This window comes from Hemitrygon akajei, chromosome 14 (assembly GCF_048418815.1).
Source record: "Hemitrygon akajei chromosome 14, sHemAka1.3, whole genome shotgun sequence".
Lineage (NCBI taxonomy): Eukaryota > Metazoa > Chordata > Chondrichthyes > Myliobatiformes > Dasyatidae > Hemitrygon > Hemitrygon akajei.
The window spans coordinates 3459242-3477719 of NC_133137.1; the positions used below are offsets into that span (position 1 = coordinate 3459242).

The 18478-nt window shown below is 49.7% G+C and overlaps 1 protein-coding gene and 1 long non-coding RNA gene across 3 annotated transcripts in view; one reads left to right on the plus strand and one right to left on the minus strand.

Annotated features, from left to right (window-relative positions):
- The window catches only part of LOC140738232 (uncharacterized), a 47797-nt gene that overhangs the window by 14172 nt on the left and 15147 nt on the right, over nt 1-18478 (minus strand). For both annotated transcript variants that reach the window (XR_012101338.1, XR_012101339.1), the window contains exon 2: nt 3131-3304. This is a non-coding gene — a long non-coding RNA (uncharacterized lncRNA). The remainder of the gene's footprint in view (nt 1-3130; nt 3305-18478) is intronic.
- The window catches only part of tcn2 (transcobalamin II), a 42083-nt gene that overhangs the window by 10760 nt on the left and 12845 nt on the right, over nt 1-18478 (plus strand). The window contains exons 5-8 of the mRNA XM_073065354.1: nt 3153-3287; nt 7534-7730; nt 12362-12533; nt 15060-15255. Of these exons, the coding sequence (XP_072921455.1) occupies nt 3153-3287; nt 7534-7730; nt 12362-12533; nt 15060-15255 (700 nt within the window). The remainder of the gene's footprint in view (nt 1-3152; nt 3288-7533; nt 7731-12361; nt 12534-15059; nt 15256-18478) is intronic.

An 18478-nucleotide genomic window follows, 5' to 3' on the forward strand; every position in this document is an offset into this window, starting at 1 on the left:
TTCTCTCTGTCTCTGACTGCGAAATGGACCATTGATGATTAGGCGCCTTGTTCTATCACACAGACAAAGAAAGACAAAACGAGAAGGACTTGCATTTGCTTTTTGCTTTTTTTCCCATTTTATTTAGAGATACAGCACTGAACAGACTCTCCCAGCCAAACGAGCTGCACACAGCAACCCACCTGTTTAACAGGAACCCAGTCACATGACAATTTACAATTACCAATTAACCTAGTAAGTGCTGCATCTTTAGATTATGGAAGGAAGTTGGTGCACCTGAAGGAAACTCACACTTTCACGGGAAGAAGGTACAAACTCCTTGCACACGGCTCTGGAATTGAACTATAACCTCTGACCCTGAGCTTTTAATAGCATTGCGCTGATCACTACACTGTTGTGCTATCCTAAGATGCCTTACTATGTTTTATAGACACCAAAACACCTGGGAACTAGGTATGGTTGTCACGAAAAAAATACAACTGTCAACAAGATTTGACATCTGAAAATGGTAACACACACAAAATGCTAGAGGGACTCAGCAGGTCAGGCAGCATCTATAGAGAGGAATAAATGGGGCAGCACAGTAGCATAGTGATTAGCATGATGCTTTACAGAGGAGCCGGGTTCAATTCCCACCCCTGCCTGTAAGGAGTTTGTATGTTCTCCCTGTGACCGTGTGCTCTGGTTTCTCCCACAGTCCAAAGTTGTACCGGTTGGTAGGTTAATTGGTCATTGTAAATTGTTCCAGGATTAAATCAGGGATTGCTGAGCAGTGTGGCTCAAAGGGCCAGAAGTCCTAATCTGAGCCGTATCCCAATAAATAAACAAACAAACAAACAGCCAGTGTTTTGGGCTGAGACCCTTTATCAGGACTAGAAAAGGAAGGGGAAGAAACCAGAACAGGAAGTTTGGAGGGAGGGGAAGGAGCACAAACTGGCAAGTGATAGGTGGAGGAACGTAGGTAGAACTTAGAACAAAGAATAGTACAGTACAGGCCCTTTGGCCCACAATGTTGTGCCAACCCTCAAACCCTGCCTCCCATATAGGTGGGTAGTGGGGATAAATAAGAAGCGGGGAGGTGCTAGATGGAAGAGTAAAGAGCTGAAGAAGGATGCATCTGATAGGAGAGGAGAGTGGACCGTGGAAGGAGGGAAGACTCCAGAGAGAGGGGATAGGCTGTTGAGTAGAAGAGAAGGCGTAAGAGGGGAGCCATAATGGGGAATTGAAAATGGAAAGAGAATTAACTAGAAGTTAGAGAGATCGATGTGCATGCTATCAGGTTGGTGGCAACATCATTAGTTTTATGACAAGTTACAGAATAGATACTGGGTGCACATTTCTGCCTCTGTTCAAATGTTGCCATTGGAACCTAACGTACACCTAGGGTGGCAACGTTCAACAATACTGAATCCCTAGGTACAGTGCTGGTGTGTCAGCTTTGGCAGACTGTCTACAACCTCGGCACAGACTTATCCTAATCTACAGTTCGTTTCACCAGAGAGACAAGTACAAGATGTCATGGCGATGCCCCATCCAGGAACTGGCACATTGCCTGAGCACGGGTCAGCAGAGCCATCTGCATCGCCCGTGGGTGCAGATCTAACCGCCACCTGATCTGCTCTATTATTTCCGTTAACGTGGCCTAAATGATCAGTATCAGCAGGACAGGGGCCGCACGAAGATCAGTGTCAAACCACTCCGTGAACCGGACTTGGCTCTTCTCTCAGGTAACCAGGGGCACAGGAATCACCGAGGGTCTACAACGTGTGGGGGGCCTGAAGCCTGACATACTGGTACCCGTGAAGAGACTTCTCTCTCCACGAAGAAGTAGCTGAGAATGTCCGGATGTTGAAGGGTTAATGAACTGTAAGCATGAGGATTTCTGGATTGCAAACCCCACCGTTGCACAAGTAGCCCTACAGGTACCTGATGGCGTTTACAGCACTGTACAGAGTCAGGACCTCGGGCCAACGATGTTGAACTGTATTGGATCGATTGCGAGAATATGGCGTTTGCACGTGCAGCCGATTGATCACGTGGCGAATTCACTGGGCTTCCCACTCACGGAAGGCCTTCTCCTTTTCGAAGGGCTTTTGAGTGCGCATATTCCTTTTCATCTTGGCGGGCCCAGTTTGTCACTCTCGCAGTGTAAGTTGGCTATTGTGTACCATGGCCAATGTGACACAGTAGAAACTTTAATCCTGCTACCTCGTCGTTGTTCTTGCTAGGCCTACACGTAACAAATGCCTGTGCCAAGCATAATGCCAATTTAAACTAATCCCTTCTGCTAGACATGGTCTACTTAGCCCATACCCAACACATTCGTCTGCCCATCTAAAAGCCTCTTGAATACCACTGTCATATCTGCTGCCACTACCACCACTAGCAATGTGTTACAGGAGCCTGCCACTCTCTGTGTAAAACAAAATTTGTCCTGTACATCCCCTCCTGCTCACCTTAAAGCTATTCCCTCTAGTATTCAGCATTTCTACCCTGGGAAAAAGACTTTGGTCATCTACCTTATCTATGCCTCTCGTAATTTTGTAAAATTCTATGAGGCCTCAGTCTGTGACACTCCACAAGCTTGTGCAACCTCTTTATAGCTTACACTCCCTGATCGAGGCAGAATCCTGATAAACCTCCTCTGCAGCCTCTTCAAGCCCTCCACATCCTTTCTGATGGAGGATATTGAGGCTTTGGAGATGGAGGGTGGAGGGGCGAGGAGTCACCGCAGCCTCTTGACAGTCGTAGCAAACACGGGTTCATCAGTACCATCACTGCCCAGCCATGGTGTAGTTCTTGCGGTATGATGCAGCTTGTGTGGGTTGTAGGATTGCTTGAGTATTATGGAGGGATGCCAGTGTAGACTGGATGGGCTGAGTGGCCTAACTCTGCTCCTGTGTCTTGTGGTGTGTGGGTGTTGTGCATCGAGTGGGTTCTCTGTACAAATGTGCAAGTATAATGCACTCTAAACTATAAATTGTGCTTTGCAGTTTGGAAAATACAGTAAGGGCAGCCCCAGTTGACGCTGACTGCTTGTCTATGGTTAATTGAAGCGTTAATCTAAAAGGAAACTTTGAAAGGTCCAGGTTGTGGGTTTGGGGTGAGTCACTGCTGCCGCGTCACTAACCCGTTTTATCTGGGAATTGCAGATCACGACGTGCCTCTGAGCAGCCACTACCAATACAGTTTGGGAGTGTTGGCCCTCTGTGTGAACAACATACGGATACATCATATGGTCCTCTCCGGGTTGGTGCCACATCACCGCCACCTCCATCACTCAGTCGGTGAGCACTTTCATTCTCTGAAACACACACAGATTGCCAGAGGAATTCAGCAGATCGGGCAACATTCAAAGAGTCAACACTTTGGACTGGAAAGGAAAGGGGAAGATACCAGAATAAAAAGCTGGGGGTAGGGAAGGAGGATGATGAGAAGGTGATAGGTGAAGCCAGACGAGTGGGAAAGGTAAAGGGCAGGAGAGCAAGGAACCTGATAGGAGAGGAGAGTGGACCATGGGAGAAAGGGAAGGAAGAGGGGCACCAGAGGGAGGTGATGGGCAGGTGTCGAGAGGTAAAAGGCCAGAGTGCAGAATGGAAGAAGAGGGGAGCAGGAGGGAAACATTTTTTTACTGGAAAGAGAAATCAACATTTGTATCATCAGGTTGGAAGCTACCCAGACAAAATATCCACACCGAGGCAAAAGAAGAGGCTTTGGACCGACATGTCAGAATGGGAATGGGAATTAAAATGTTTAACCACTGGGAAGTTCCACTTGTGGTGCTGGTGTGGACGTTCGATGATGCACCCCCACCCCCCCAATTTATGATGGCTCTCACCAATGTAGAGGATGCCACATTGGGAGCACCGGACACAATAGACGGCCCCAGCAGATTCTCAGGTGAATGTTGCCTCACCTGGAAGGACTGTTTGGGGCCCTGAGTGGAGGTGAGGGTGGAGGTGATGGGCAGGTGGGTAGCACTTTGGCTGTTTGCAGGCCAAGTGCCCAGAGAGAGATTATGGGATGGATGAATGGACAAGGAAATCATGGGGGAGCGATCCCTGTGGAAAATGGAGAGTGGGGGCAAGGCGAAGACATAGTAAAATCTCAGAAAGGCAGTATCCATTATTAAGGACCTCCAGCACCCAGGGCATGTCCTTTTCTCCCTGTTACCATCAGGTAGGAGATACAGAAGCCTGAAGGCACACACTCAGCGATTCAGGAACAGCTTCTTCCCCTCTGCCATCTGATTCTTAAATGGACATTGAACCCTTGGACACTACCTCACTTTTTTAATATACAGTATTTCTGTTTTTCTTGAACAGTTTTTAATCTATTTAGTATACGTATACTGTAATTGATTTACTTGTTTATTATTTTTTTCTTCTAGATGATGTATTGCATTGAACTGCGGCTGCTAGGTTAGCAAATTTCACTTGACGTGCTGGTGATAGTAAACCTGATTCTGGTTCTGGTTCTGTTTGGAGATGGCGGAAGTTAAGGGGAATGATCTGTTGGATGTGGAGGCTCGTGGGGTGGTAGGCAAGGACAAGAGGAGCTCTGCTACTGTTAAAGGTGATGGGAGGATGGGGTGAGCTGGATGTTTGGGAAGTGAAGGAGATGTGGGTGAGAGCAGCATCAATAATGGAGGAAGGAAAACCCTGATCTCTGAAGAAGGAGGACATGGAAAGGAAGGGGGCATCCTGACAACAGGTGCGGTGGGGATGAAGGAACTGAGAAAGGGGAATGGCATTTTTACAGGAGACAGCAGAAAGAGGTATAGTCTAAACACAAAAATACAACTGCAGATGCTGTGGATCAAAGAATACGTACACAACGCTGGAAGAACTCAGCAGGTCAGGCAGCATCCATGAGAAAAGAGTAGCCAACGTTTTGGGCCGAGACCCTTCATCAGGAATGGGGGGGAAGAGAGGTCCGAAGCCCAGTAATAGAGATAGGGAAGGGGGTAGGGCCTAGAGGCGCCAGGTGGAAAACCAATCAGAGGAAAGATAAAGGGGGGGAGGGGGAGGGGATAAGCGTGAAAGAACTGTAGAGATAAAGAAGCAGGAAGTTGAAAGGGGAGAGAGGCAGAGAAGGACCTGGGATAGGGGAAGGGGGAGGGGGAGAGAATAACTGGAAATTGGAGAATTCAATGTTCATACCACCAGGCTGGAGGCTACCCATACGGTAGATGAGGTGTTGCTCCTCCAACCTGAGTTTGGCCTCATCACGGCAGTAAAGGAGGCCATGTATGGAACATACCACCAGGCTGGAGGCTACCCAGACGGTAGATGAGGTGTATATAGCCGTGGAAATTGGTAGGCTTTTAAAAGATGTTGCTAGTTTGTCTCCAGAGATGGAGGCAGAGGGATCGAGAAAGGAAGTGAGATGTCAGAGATGGAACAAGTGAGTTTAAGAGTAGGGTGGAAGTTGGAGGCAAAGTTAATGACATTGAGGAGCTCAGTATGGGTGCATGGACCAGCATCAGCACCAGCACAGATTCCAACGTAGTGGAGGAAGAGTTGGGGAGCATTACCTGGAAAGGCTTGAAACGTGGACTGTTCTACGTAGCCCACAAAAAAGCAGGCACAGCTGGGGTCCATGTGGGTGCCCAAGGCTACCCCTTGAATCTGGAGAAAGTGGGAGGAGCCAAAGCAGAAATTGTTGAGGGTTCGGAGCAATTTTGCCAGATGGAGGAGAATTTCATACTCCGATGTGTTTGCATAGTAGTTACACAGAACACGATAATATTGTGCTGACCTCTTAACCTACTCAAAGATCAATCTAACCCTTCCCTCCCACATAACCCTCTGTACTTCCATCATCCATGTGCCTATCTAAGAGTTTTGTAAATGTCCTTTTGTATCTGTCTTTACAACACCCCCCCCCCCCCCCCCGGCAGGGTGTCACACACACCAACCACATTCTATGTAAACATTAAATAAACAAACAAACAAATTCATTATCAAAGCATGTGTCCATGTACAGCTCTGAGATTCCTCCTCTCCAGGAAGCAAAGAAAGAATGTGAAAGTCATTCGGAGAGAAACATCAAACCCATGCCCTCGTACAAAAAAGAGTGTCATCCTGATCATTAACACTCCCCAAACCCTCCTCCCACCCCATACAAAATGGAACAGGGACATCGGCCCCCCAATAAACAACCCTTCCTCTGCACAAAATACTAACAGAACATCACCCTCCCCTTGCACAACAAAATGGAAAAGGATTAAAAAAACACAGAATATAAAAACTGGTCTGAAAACGTCCACAGTCCATAAACGGAGTAGTCCAATCCATGTCACAGAACCACGATACCATCCTACAGTATCACCAACATACATTTCCTCTGATACCCTCCCGATTATTTCCTCCAGTCACCTTAAAATTATGCCACCTCGTATTAGTAATTCTGGAATGTTCCGGTATCAAGTGCTTCAGAAATGTGGTACATCAAAGACGAGCTGTGATCATGTGGCCAGATTGGAGGCTGCCCGGGTGGAATATGAGGCGTCACTCTTCCAGCCTGAGTCTGGCCTCATCGCGCAGCAGAGAAAGCCACGGACATGTCGGAATGGGAATGGGAAATAGAATTAAAATGGATTGATTGATTCCAGGGATGAAAGGTTTGTCATATCAAGAGAGGTTGAGTATTTGAGACGTGATTTGATATTGAAACACAAGATTTTGTGGGGGACTGATAACCGGTTATTGGGGGTATTTCACTTACTGGGGAGAACTGGAACTAGGGGGTACAGTTTAAGAGAGAGATGTGGAGGAATTTCTCCGTTCAGACTCTTTGCAGTTCCCTGCCCCATAGAGCTATGGAGGTGGGACATGGGATAGATTCAAGGTGGAGACCGACAGGCACTGAAACCACAATGGAGTTGAGGGTGTGGGAGAGCAGTGGAAAAGGGTAATGGGGTCATGGGGGGGGGGGTATGGGAGAGCACAGGAAAGTGGTAATGCCATGGGGGTAAGGGAGAGCACAGGAAAGGGGTATTGAGGTCATGGGGGGTATGGAAGAGCACAGGAAAGGGGCACTGAGGTCAAGATTAATTGTGATGCTACTGAATGTTAGACCAGGCTCATAAGGCCATGTGTTTAGCAAGGCCTTTTGACAATCTCCCATTGATCAATAAGGTTCAGTTGCTTTGCATTCAAGATTAGTTAGTAAATTGGATTAGGTATTGCCTTCATGGGAGAAGCCAGAGAATGGTAGTTAATGGTTGCCCTCTGACTTGAGGCCTGTGACTAGTGGAGTGCTGCAGGGGTCGATGTTGGGTCCATTGTTGTTCGTTATCTATATCAACGATCTGGACAATAATGTGGTAAACTTCATAAATTAAAGCACAGGAGTTGGGATGTTATGTTGAAATTGTATAAGATGTTGGTGAGATCTAATCGTGCTGTAGTGTTTTGACTCTGACTCTAATGTTATGAAGAGTGCAATCTGAGATCATTTCATGAAATCCCTGATGACGTCCCAGCAGTCTTTGCTAATGGTTAACACGAGTGTCTCTTTCACTGGCAGACACATCAGCCTTGGTGGTGTTGGCACTGAAGTGTGTACTGGAGTCGAAAGCGCCCAATAGTAATCGCTGGATGTACAGTCAGCACAGAAGGCAGAAGGCACAGAATGAAGTGAACGAGCTAATGGAAATGATACGGAGAAAGCAAGAAAGCACTGGGGCGATTGGGAACACCTACAGCACACCACTCGCTCTGCAGGTACTTAAAAGCTCTTTGGCTTTGTGTTTGTGACGTACAAAGCAGTAGAAGTGTGATCACTGGAGCTGAGTATGACGTTATCCTAAGGCATTGTCTGTTGGCCGATCCGGGATCCAGATATTCTGGTGCAGTGTGGGCAAGAGTAAGTGGTGGCTGTGGTTAGTGGTTGAGTCTCTTGGTGTTCATTCTCTCCTTCCATAGCTGCCACTTGTTCCCACGTAGCGCAGCAGAGGCCATTCACACGTAGCGGAGTACCTGTTGAACAGATTTCCTCCAGGTGAATCTATTGGGTGCAGTGTCTTCCTAGTTTTAGATGTAAGTGGCGTACAATAAATAGGGTTCACACAACTGGTGACAAAAAGGTGTTGGTGGGGAATCTGTGGCCTCTTCCTGTCTCTGTGAAGGCAAAATATAAGGTTATTGGCAGTGTGGAGGATCTTGGGGTGCACGTCCATAGATCCCTCCAAGTTGCCATGCAAGTTGATAGGGTTGTTAAGTATGTTGTATTGGCCTTCGTTAATGGGGGATTGAGTTCATGAGCCACAAGATAATGTTGCAGTTCCGTAAAACCGTAGTTAGACCACACAAGGGTTCTGGTCACCTCATTATAGGAAAGGAGGAAGCTTTAGAGAGGATGCAGAGGACATTTACCATGATGCTGCCTGGATCAGAGAGCATGTCTTATGAGGATATGTTGAGTTAGCTAGGGCTTTTCTCTTTGGAGTGAAGGAGGATGAGAGGTGACTTGATAGAGGTGTACAAGATGATACGAGGTATGGGTTGGTGGACAGCCAGAGGGGTGGAAATGGTTAATACAAGGAGGCATAATTTTCAGGTGTTTGGAGGAAAGTATGGTGGGGGGGGGGGAATGTCAGAGGCAAGTCTTTGACTGAGAGTGGTGGGTGCATGGAACATCTTGCTGGGTTGGTGGTAAAGGCAGGTACATTAGTTGAATTTAGGTGTGTGATTGATGATATAAAAATGGAGAGTTTTGTAGGAAGGAAGGATTAGATTAATCTTAGAGTCGGTTAAAAAGTTGGCCCAAGAAGAATCTGTACCGTGCTATAATGCTCCGTGCTCTCCGACCTTCTCCTGTGACAAGCTCCCTTCTGCTTGACTATCTCTAATATCTCTCCTGGGATTGTCCTCCCTTCTGCTTGACTATCTCTAATACCTCTCCTGGGATTGTCCTCCCTTCTGCTTGACTATCTCTAATACCTCTCCTGGGATTGTCCTCCCTTCTGCTTGACTATCTCTGATACCTCTCCTGGGATTGTCCTCCCTTCTGCTTGACTATCTCTAATATCTCTCCTGGGATTGTCCTCCCTTCTGCTTGACTATCTCTGATATCTCTCCTGGGATTGTCCTCCCTTCTGCTTGACTATCTCTAATACCTCTCCTGGGATTGTCCTCCCTTCTGCTTGACTATCTCTAATACCTCTCCTGGGATTGTCCTCCCTTCTGCTTGACTATCTCTGATACCTCTCCTGGGATTGTCCTCCCTTCTGCTTGACTATCTCTAATATCTCTCCTGGGATTGTCCTCCCTTCTGCTTGACTATCTTTGATATCTCTCCTGGGATTGTCCTCCCTTCTGCTTGACTATCTCTAATACCTCTCCTGGGATTGTCCTCCCTTCTGCTTGACTATCTCTAATACCTCTCCTGGGATTGTCCTCCCTTCTGCTTGACTATCTCTAATATCTCTCCTGGGATTGTCCTCCCTTCTGCTTGACTATCTCTGATATCTCTCCTGGGATTGTCCTCCCTTCTGCTTGACTATCTCTAATATCTCTCCTGGGATTGTCCTCCCTTCTGCTTGACTATCTCTAATATCTCTCCTGGGATTGTCCTCCCTTCTGCTTGACTATCTCTAATACCTCTCCTGGGATTGTCCCCCCTTCTGCTTGACTATCTCTAATATCTCTCCTGGGATTGTCCTCCCTTCTGCTTGACTATCTCTAATATCTCTCCTGGGATTGTCCTCCCTTCTGCTTGACTATCTCTGATATCTCTCCTGGGATTGTCCTCCCTTCTGCTTGACTATCTCTAATACCTCTCCTGGGATTGTCCTCCCTTCTGCTTGACTATCTCTAATATCTCTCCTGGGATTGTCCTCCCTTCTGCTTGACTATCTCTAATACCTCTCCTGGGATTGTCCTCCCTTCTGCTTGACTATCTCTAATATCTCTCCTGGGATTGTCCTCCCTTCTGCTTGACTATCTCTAATATCTCTCCTGGGATTGTCCTCCCTTCTGCTTGACTATCTCTGATACCTCTCCTGGGATTGTCCTCCCTTCTGCTTGACTATCTCTAATATCTCTCCTGGGATTGTCCTCCCTTCTGCTTGACTATCTCTGATACCTCTCCTGGGATTGTCCTCCCTTTTGCTTGACTATCTCTGATACCTCTCCTGGGATTGTCCTCCCTTCTGCTTGACTATCTCTGATATCTCTCCTGGGATTGTCCTCCCTTCTGCTTGACTATCTCTAATATCTCTCCTGGGATTGTCCTCACGCTGAACTCACCCAAATGCAGGCTCTCAAATGAAGGCTTCCTTTTCAGTGATTCCACCCAACGATTCACTCTTGGTCCCTCAGAGGAAGGAGGGGTGCCCTTAGTGAAGTGAACAAATACAATCTATAGAGGGCTTGGTGGGGTAGATGTGGGGAGCTGCTTCCCCTGGTTGAGCAGTTTAGAGCTGGGGGTCTAAAATTTAAGAGGAGATTTTCTTGCTTGGAGAGTGGTGAATTGTTGGCATTCTCCAATGCAGAGAGCTGTGGGAGTTTAGTCATCAACAGCATTTAAAACTGCAATCAATAGATTTTGGGATTTAAGGGATGAAGGGCAGGAAAATGGTGTTGAAGGCATAGAACAGAGAATAAGACAGCACAGCACGGCTGTGCTGGTCCTTCGGCCCAGGATGCTCTGCCAGCCTTTTAAAATCAATCCAACCCTTCCCTCCTACGTAGTCCATAACCTTCTCCTTCATCCATAAGCATCTTTTAGATGTCCCTAATGCATCTGCCTCCAGCACCACCTCTGCCAGTGTGTTCCAAGCACTCACCACTCTCTCAATATAAAAAAAAGCCTACCTCTGACATGCTGTGATGTTTCTGAAACACAGGGCAGGCTGAAGAGCCTGAAGATCTACTCAGAGGTCTTTTATAACCTTGTGTTCCTTCTCAAACTCAACAAGCTTCTCTTTGGGCAACACACACAGAATGCTGGTGGAACACAGCAGGCCAGGCAGCATCTATAGGAAGAAGCACTGTCGACGTTTCGGGCCGAGACCCTTCATCCTGACTTCTTCCAGTGCTCCTTCCTATAGACACTGCCTGGCCTGCTGTGTTCCACCAGCATTTTGTGTGTGTTGCTTGAATTTCCAGCATCTGCAGATTTCCTCGTGTAAGCTTTGGCATCATCTGTGAAGTCTGCCCAGCTCTACCTCCCCTCCAGCTCTCTCAGCCCTTCCATCATCCCTGTGGTGTCGGCATGTTCCCCTCACGTTGGCTTGCTGGGGCTGCATAAGCACAGAGAAGGTCAAAGCTGTCAGCTTATTCCTGGCACAGCCTCTCCACTCTAGCCATTGCCTCCACCTTTTCCCAGGACAACCCAGGCCACAGCTCATCTTACTGTCACCACCATCTCATTCATAATGCTGCCTGCTTTAACCACTTGTCACTGAAACCTCGACCCCAAGACCTTACAAACTCACATACGGCCCAGACATTCTCTGGCTTTTGAATTTCCTTTCTGTAGCAATATACAATCTGCTGGAGGAACTCTCTGGTTGAGGGAAGGGGAAGATTGAACCCCTGTGTCAGGACCTCATATGGGAAGAGTGCAGCAGTGGGACGATGGACTCTATGAAACAGCAGGGACATGCTGAATCTAGTGGGCACCACCACCAGGGTCGAGGTGTTTTGCCAATGCTTCCTCATTCTTGGCCTCAGTGCCCTTGGAAATGATAATAGTCACACTGGGCATTTCCAAAGAGGTTACAAACTGGAAGGAGGCCATTCGGTTCATCAAGTCTGATGCTGGCTCAATGCAAGATCAATAGAGTTGGCGGTGGATGTGTCACTTGGTATGTCTGCAGAGAGGTTGATTGACAGTTCCCTCCCTAGACCGATGTGTCCCACGACCTGGGCTCATCCTCTCACCTTTCATCCTGTGAGAGTGAACAAGTTCAAAGCGTGTGGGTTATAGTCCGTTGTCTACGGTTAAACTGATGATGTTTGCCGGGATTTGATGGTGTCAGAATCAGAATTAGGTTTATTATTTATTTAGAAATAAGCTCAGTAACAGGCCCAATGAGTCCGCGACGCCCACGTACGTCCACGTGATCAATTAACCCTCTAACTGTGTGTCTTTGGACTGTGGGAGGAAACTGAGGCAGCAGGAGGAAACCCACCCAGTCACAGGGAGAGCGTGCAAACTCCTCACAGACAGCAGCAGAATTGAACGCGGGTTGCAGGCGCTGTAATAGTGTTCCACTGACTGTTATGTTACCATGCCACCCATGTCTTGAACTTTAAAGTTCATTATCACAGAGCACAGCAGCACCACAATGCAGGATATAAAAGTAATTGCAATGTATCACTGAGCTCTGACGATCTGTCGTTACCAGGCTCTCGTAGCCACTGGGGACAAGGAACAATGGTTAAAAGGAAGAAGTTATCTACTGCAACAAGCCAAACAAGGAGCCTTTCAGAATCCAATGGCCCTGTCTCAGCTGCTACCTGTTCTGTACCAGAAAACCTACCTAGATATTGGCCAAATGGACTGCCACAACGAGACTGGTAAGGGCTCCCCGTTGCTACAGTAGTGAAGATGGATGTGAGTGATTGGTTGCCCAGCTAATAGTGGCAGTCAGCAGATCCACTAGATATCTCCAAGTGTGTGCAACATGTTAATAATGTAGGAGATAAGAGCAGGAGTCACCAATCTGCCATTTAGTGCAATAGTGACTAAACTTCCTCTTGGTGCTGTTTCCCTGCACTGTCCCATATTCCCTTGACTCCCTTACTGTCCAGAAATCCCTGTTTTGGATGAAAATGGCTGAACTTCCACAGTTCTGTAGAGAATTCCAAACACTCGCCACCCTCTGAGTGAAGAAATTACTGCATGTTTCACTTCTAACTGTCCCCATCCCTGGATTTCTCAGTAAGGAAACACATCCTCCCTCCTTCTGGCTTTTGAACCTTTTAGGAAATTTCTATGTCCCAACGATATCTCCCTCAGACCCCTAAGCTCTATAGAATGAGGCCCTGCTCTGCTTTCCTCCACACAGTAAACCTTCAGTGAATGTTCACAGCTCTCTGCGTGCCTTTTTTAGCTAAGGAGTCCAAAATTGTGGGCCCTACTCCAGATTTTACTAGGGCCAGTATAACTGCAATAAAGACATCTTTGCTCTTGAATCTCTCATGGTAAATGCTATCATGTCCCTCTAATTTGCCCTCATTATCACTTAACGTTGGCCTTGAGTTACTTGTGTTCAAACGTACCTGGGTCTCTTTGATCAATGAACAAAGAACTTCTCTCCATCTCTCAACTCCTCACAATGCTGTGCACCAAAATTGAAGACCTCATATCTTTCCACGTTCTATTCCATAAGACCATAATACATAGGAGCATAATTATCGAGACCCTTCTGCAATTTAATATTGGCAGATTCTTTTCCATCCCTGTTCTCTCACAATTTCCCCGCAACCCTCGACTCCCTTACCAATCAAGAACCTATCAACTTCTGCCTTAAATATACACAATAACTTGGCCTCCTCTTTTTAATCTGGCCTGGTGTTTAAATCGGCCAAATATTGCTTCGATTTTCGCTCTTGGGCTTGGGCCCTGCTGCTTTGATCTGCTTCAACAATGACCACAGCGGCTGTATCGGTGTTCTTGAGAGCCCGGTTCACTGAATCCTTCAGGATGCCGTAAAAATGTCAGTCCATAGAAACGGTTCAAAGGCACAACTCGCAAAGGGAAATTCCAGGTGGTGGATTGTGGTGATCATAGTCCAGAAAAAGTGTGTTTAATAGAACAGTCAGTGCTTTTGTTTGCTGCCTGTGAAGTGTTGCCATGTCTTGTCAATGCCATCTTTACCAGAAGTATATGATAAATAATTATATTAGAATACAAGCAAGCTTTGGAAAATTAAGCTAGATGAAAAGTAGTAATTCTACAGCCCAGTCTAACACTACGGGTAGTGAAGAGCTGGGCCCGCCCAGTCTAACACTACGGGTAGTGAAGAGCTGGGCCCGCCCAGTCTAACACTACGGGTAGTGAAGAGCTGGGCCCCTAGACCCACCTTTGCAATGCCCCATTCGTTGCTGTCCACCACCCTGAGAACACTCTGGTTCATTAACATAGAACATTACAGGCCCTTCAAGCCACGATGTTGTGCTGGCTACTCTGAGACTCATCTCACTCATCCCTCATAGCCCTCCATTTTTCTATCATCCGTGTGTCTGTCTAAGATTTTCTTAAATACCCATGATGTATCTGCCTCTACCACCCCCCGTTGGCATAGTGTTCCAGGCTCTCAGCACTCTGTGTAACAAAATTAATACCTCTGACGCCCCCCATATACTTCCCTCCAATCACCTTAAAATTACGCTGCCTTGTGTTAGCAGTTCCGCCCTGGGACAAAGTCTGTAGCTGCTCACTCTACCTATGCCTTTTATCATCTTGTACACCTCTATCAAATCTCCTCTCGTCCTCTAGTCTAAGTCTAAGCAGCATCCAGGTAAATCTCCTCTGCACCCTCTCTAAAGCTTCCATATCCTTCCCATAACAAGATGTTCAGAACTGACTACAATACTCCAAGTGTGGTCTAACCAGGCTCTGAACTCAACCCCCTGCTAATGAAGGCCAACACTCCATATGTTTCTTAACAATCCGGTCAACTTGCATGGCAGCTTTGAGGGATCTATGGACGTGGACCCCAAGATCCCTCTGTTCCTGCACGCTGCCAAGAATCCCTGTATCCTGCGTTCAGAACTGGCTTTCCGAAGTGTATCAGCGAACACTTTTCCAGCTTGAACTCTATCTGCGACTTCTCCGCAATATTGACAATATTGTACTGAAGGTTACAACAGGCCTCCACCCTATCCACAACTCCATCAGCAAATTTACTAACACATCCTTTCACTTCCTCATCCAAATCATTTACAAAATGTTTATTCCATGCTACGCTTCCAAAAAACCGATAAGCACAATGCTCCCTCTGTAGGGATCGGCCTTCTTCAAAGCTGCCCAAAGGTTCTGTACAAAGCATGTTCCACTTCTAGACGGGAAACCAAGAAACTTTATTCTTCTGTTGACAGGGGACCTGAGGAGCAATGATCCGGAAGCGCTCGGCACTGCCGATGAACCTGAACCGAGCCCACCGCCAGGAGTTGTCTATCTCAGTGTGAAGGATAAGAGCCTGGAGACGGTTTACAGGGCCACGGTGCCGCTGCACAGCGGGATGTCCCTCCTTGAAGTCCTGCGTGAAGCTAAACGAAATGACACCAATTTCAAGTAAGGCTGTGGTTTCCTGTGTGTGACTGCAGGGCATGGGTGCCACCTTCTCCCCTGCAGGTTACGGGTGCCACCTTCTCCCCTGCAGGTTACGGATGCCACCTTCTCCCCTGCAGGTTACGGGTGGCACCTTCTTCCCTGCAGGGCTCATGTGGCACCTTCTCCCCTGCAGGTTACGGGTGCCACCTTCTCCCCTGCAGGTTACGGGTGGCACCTTCTCCCCTACAGGTTACGGGTGGCACCTTCTCCCCTACAGGTTACGGGTGCCACCTTCTCCCCAACAGGTTACGGGTGGCACCTTCTCCCCTACAGGTTACGGGTGGCACCTTCTCCCCTGCAGGTTACGGGTGGCACCTTCTCCCCTACAGGTTACGGGTGGCACCTTCTCCCCTGCAGGTTACGGGTGCCACCTTCTCCCCTGCAGGTTACGGGTGGCACTTTCTCCCCTGCAGGTTACGGGTGCCACCTTCTCCCCTACAGGTTACGGGTGCCACCTTCTCCCCTACAGGTTACGGGTGCCACCTTCTCCCCTGCAGGTTACGGGTGGCACCTTCTCCCCTGCAGGGCTCATGTGGCACCTTCTCCCCTGCAGGTTACGGGTGGCACCTTCTCCCCTGCAGGTTACGGGTGCCACCTTCTCCCCTGCAGGTTACGGGTGGCACCTTCTCCCCTGCAGGTTACGGGTGGCACCTTCTCCCCTGCAGGGCTCATGTGGCACCTTCTCCCCTGCAGGTTACGGGTGGCACCTTCTCCCCTGCAGGGCTCATGTGGCACCTTCTCCCCTGCAGGTTACGGGTGGCACCTTCTCCCCTACAGGTTACGGGTGGCACCTTCTCCCCTGCAGGTTACGGGTGCCACCTTCTCCCCTGCAGGGCTCATGTGGCACCTTCTCCCCTGCAGGTTACGGGTGCCACCTTCTCCCCTGCAGGTTACGGGTGCCACCTTCTCCCCTGCAGGTTACGGGTGGCACCTTCTCCCCTGCAGGTTACGGGTGGCACCTTCTCCCCTGCAGGTTACGGGTGCCACCTTCTCCCCTGCAGGGCTCATGTGGCACCTTCTCCCCTGCAGGTTACGGGTGCCACCTTCTCCCCTGCAGGTTACGGGTGCCACCTTCTCCCCTGCAGGTTACGGGTGCCACCTTCTCCCCTACAGGTTACGGGTGGCACCTTCTCCCCTGCAGGTTACGGGTGCCACCTTCTCCCCTGCAGGGCTCATGTGGCACCTTCTCCCCTGCAGGTTACGGGTGGCACCTTCTCCCCTGCAGGTTACGGGTGGCACCTTCTCCCCTACAGGTTACGGGTGGCACCTTCTCCCCTGCAGGTTACGGGTGCCACCTTCTCCCCTGCAGGGCTCATGTGGCACCTTCTCCCCTGCAGGTTACGGGTGCCACCTTCTCCCCTGCAGGTTACGGGTGGCTCCTTCTCCCCTGCAGGTTACGGGTGCCACCTTCTCCCCTGCAGGGCTCATGTGGCACCTTCTCCCCTGCAGGTTACGGGTGCCACCTTCTCCCCTGCAGGTTACGGGTGGCACCTTCTCCCCTGCAGGTTACGGGTGCCACCTTCTCCCCTGCAGGGCTCATGTGGCACCTTCTCCCCTGCAGGTTACGGGTGGCACCTTCTCCCCTGCAGGTTACGGGCGGCACCTTCTCCCCTACAGGTTATGGGTGGCACCTTCTCCCCTACAGGTTACGGGTGGCCCTTCTCCCCTGCAGGTTACGGGTGCCACCTTCTCCCCTGCAGGTTACGGGTGCCACCTTCTCCCCTGCAGGTTACGGGTGGCACCTTCTCCCCTACAGGTTACGGGTGGCACTTTCTCCCCTGCAGGTTACGGGTGGCACCTTCTCCCCTGCAGGTTACGGGTGCCACCTTCTCCCCTGCAGGGCTCATGTGGCACCTTCTCCCCTGCAGGTTACGGGTGCCACCTTCTCCCCTACAGGTTACGGGTGGCACCTTCTCCCCTGCAGGTTACGGGTGCCACCTTCTCCCCTGCAGGTTACGGGTGCCACCTTCTCCCCTACAGGTTACGGGTGCCACCTTCTCCCCTACAGGTTACGGGTGGCACCTTCTCCCCTGCAGGTTACGGGTGGCACCTTCTCCCCTGCAGGTTACGGGTGGCACCTTCTCCCCTGCAGGTTACGGGTGGCACCTTCTCCCCTGCAGGGCTCATGTGGCACCTTCTCCCCTGCAGGGCTCATGTGGCACCTTCTCCCCTGCAGGTTACGGGTGGCACCTTCTCCCCTGCAGGTTACGGGTGCCACCTTCTCCCCTGCAGGTTACGGGTGGCACCTTCTCCCCTGCAGGTTACGGGTGGCACCTTCTCCCCTGCAGGTTACGGGTGGCACCTTCTCCCCTGCAGGTTACGGGTGCCACATTCTCCCCTGCAGGTTACGGGTGGCACCTTCTCCCCTGCAGGTTACGGGTGGCACCTTCTCCCCTGCAGGTTACGGGTGCCACCTTCTCCCCTGCAGGTTACGGGTGGCACCTTCTCCCCTGCAGGTTACGGGTGCCACCTTCTCCCCTGCAGGTTACGGGTGGCACCTTCTCCCCTGCAGGTTACGGGTGGCACCTTCTCCCCTGCAGGTTACGGGTGGCACCTTCTCCCCTGCAGGTTACGGGTGCCACATTCTCCCCTGCAGGTTACGGGTGCCACCTTCTCCCCTGCAGGTTACGGGTGGCACCTTCTCCCCTGCAGGTTACGGGTGCCACCTTCTCCCCTGCAGGTTACGGGTGGCACCTTCTCCCCTGCAGGTTACGGGTGCCACCTTCTCCCCTGCAGGTTACGGGTGGCACCTTCTCCCCTGCAGGTTATGGGTGCCACCTTCTCCCCTGCAGGTTACGGGTGGCACCTTCTCCCCTGCAGGTTACGGGTGGCACCTTCTCCCCTGCAGGGCTCATGTGCCACCTTCTCCCCTGCAGGTTACGGGTGCCACCTTCTCCCCTGCAGGTTACGGGTGGCACCTTCTCCCCTGCAGGGCTCATGTAACACTTTCTCCCCTGCAGGTTACGGGTGGCACCTTCTCCCCTGCAGGTTACGGGTGGCACCTTCTCCCCTGAAGTCTGAATGCTTCCCTGAGTTCTCAGAACTTGTGGCAGCAGCACAGTGCAATAAATAAAATATACTTTAAATTATAATAAGAAATATATAAACAATTACATAAGTCCTGGTTTAAGGGTAAAGTTACGGAGTCTCCCAGCATGGAACAAGGCCCATTGGCACACTGAAC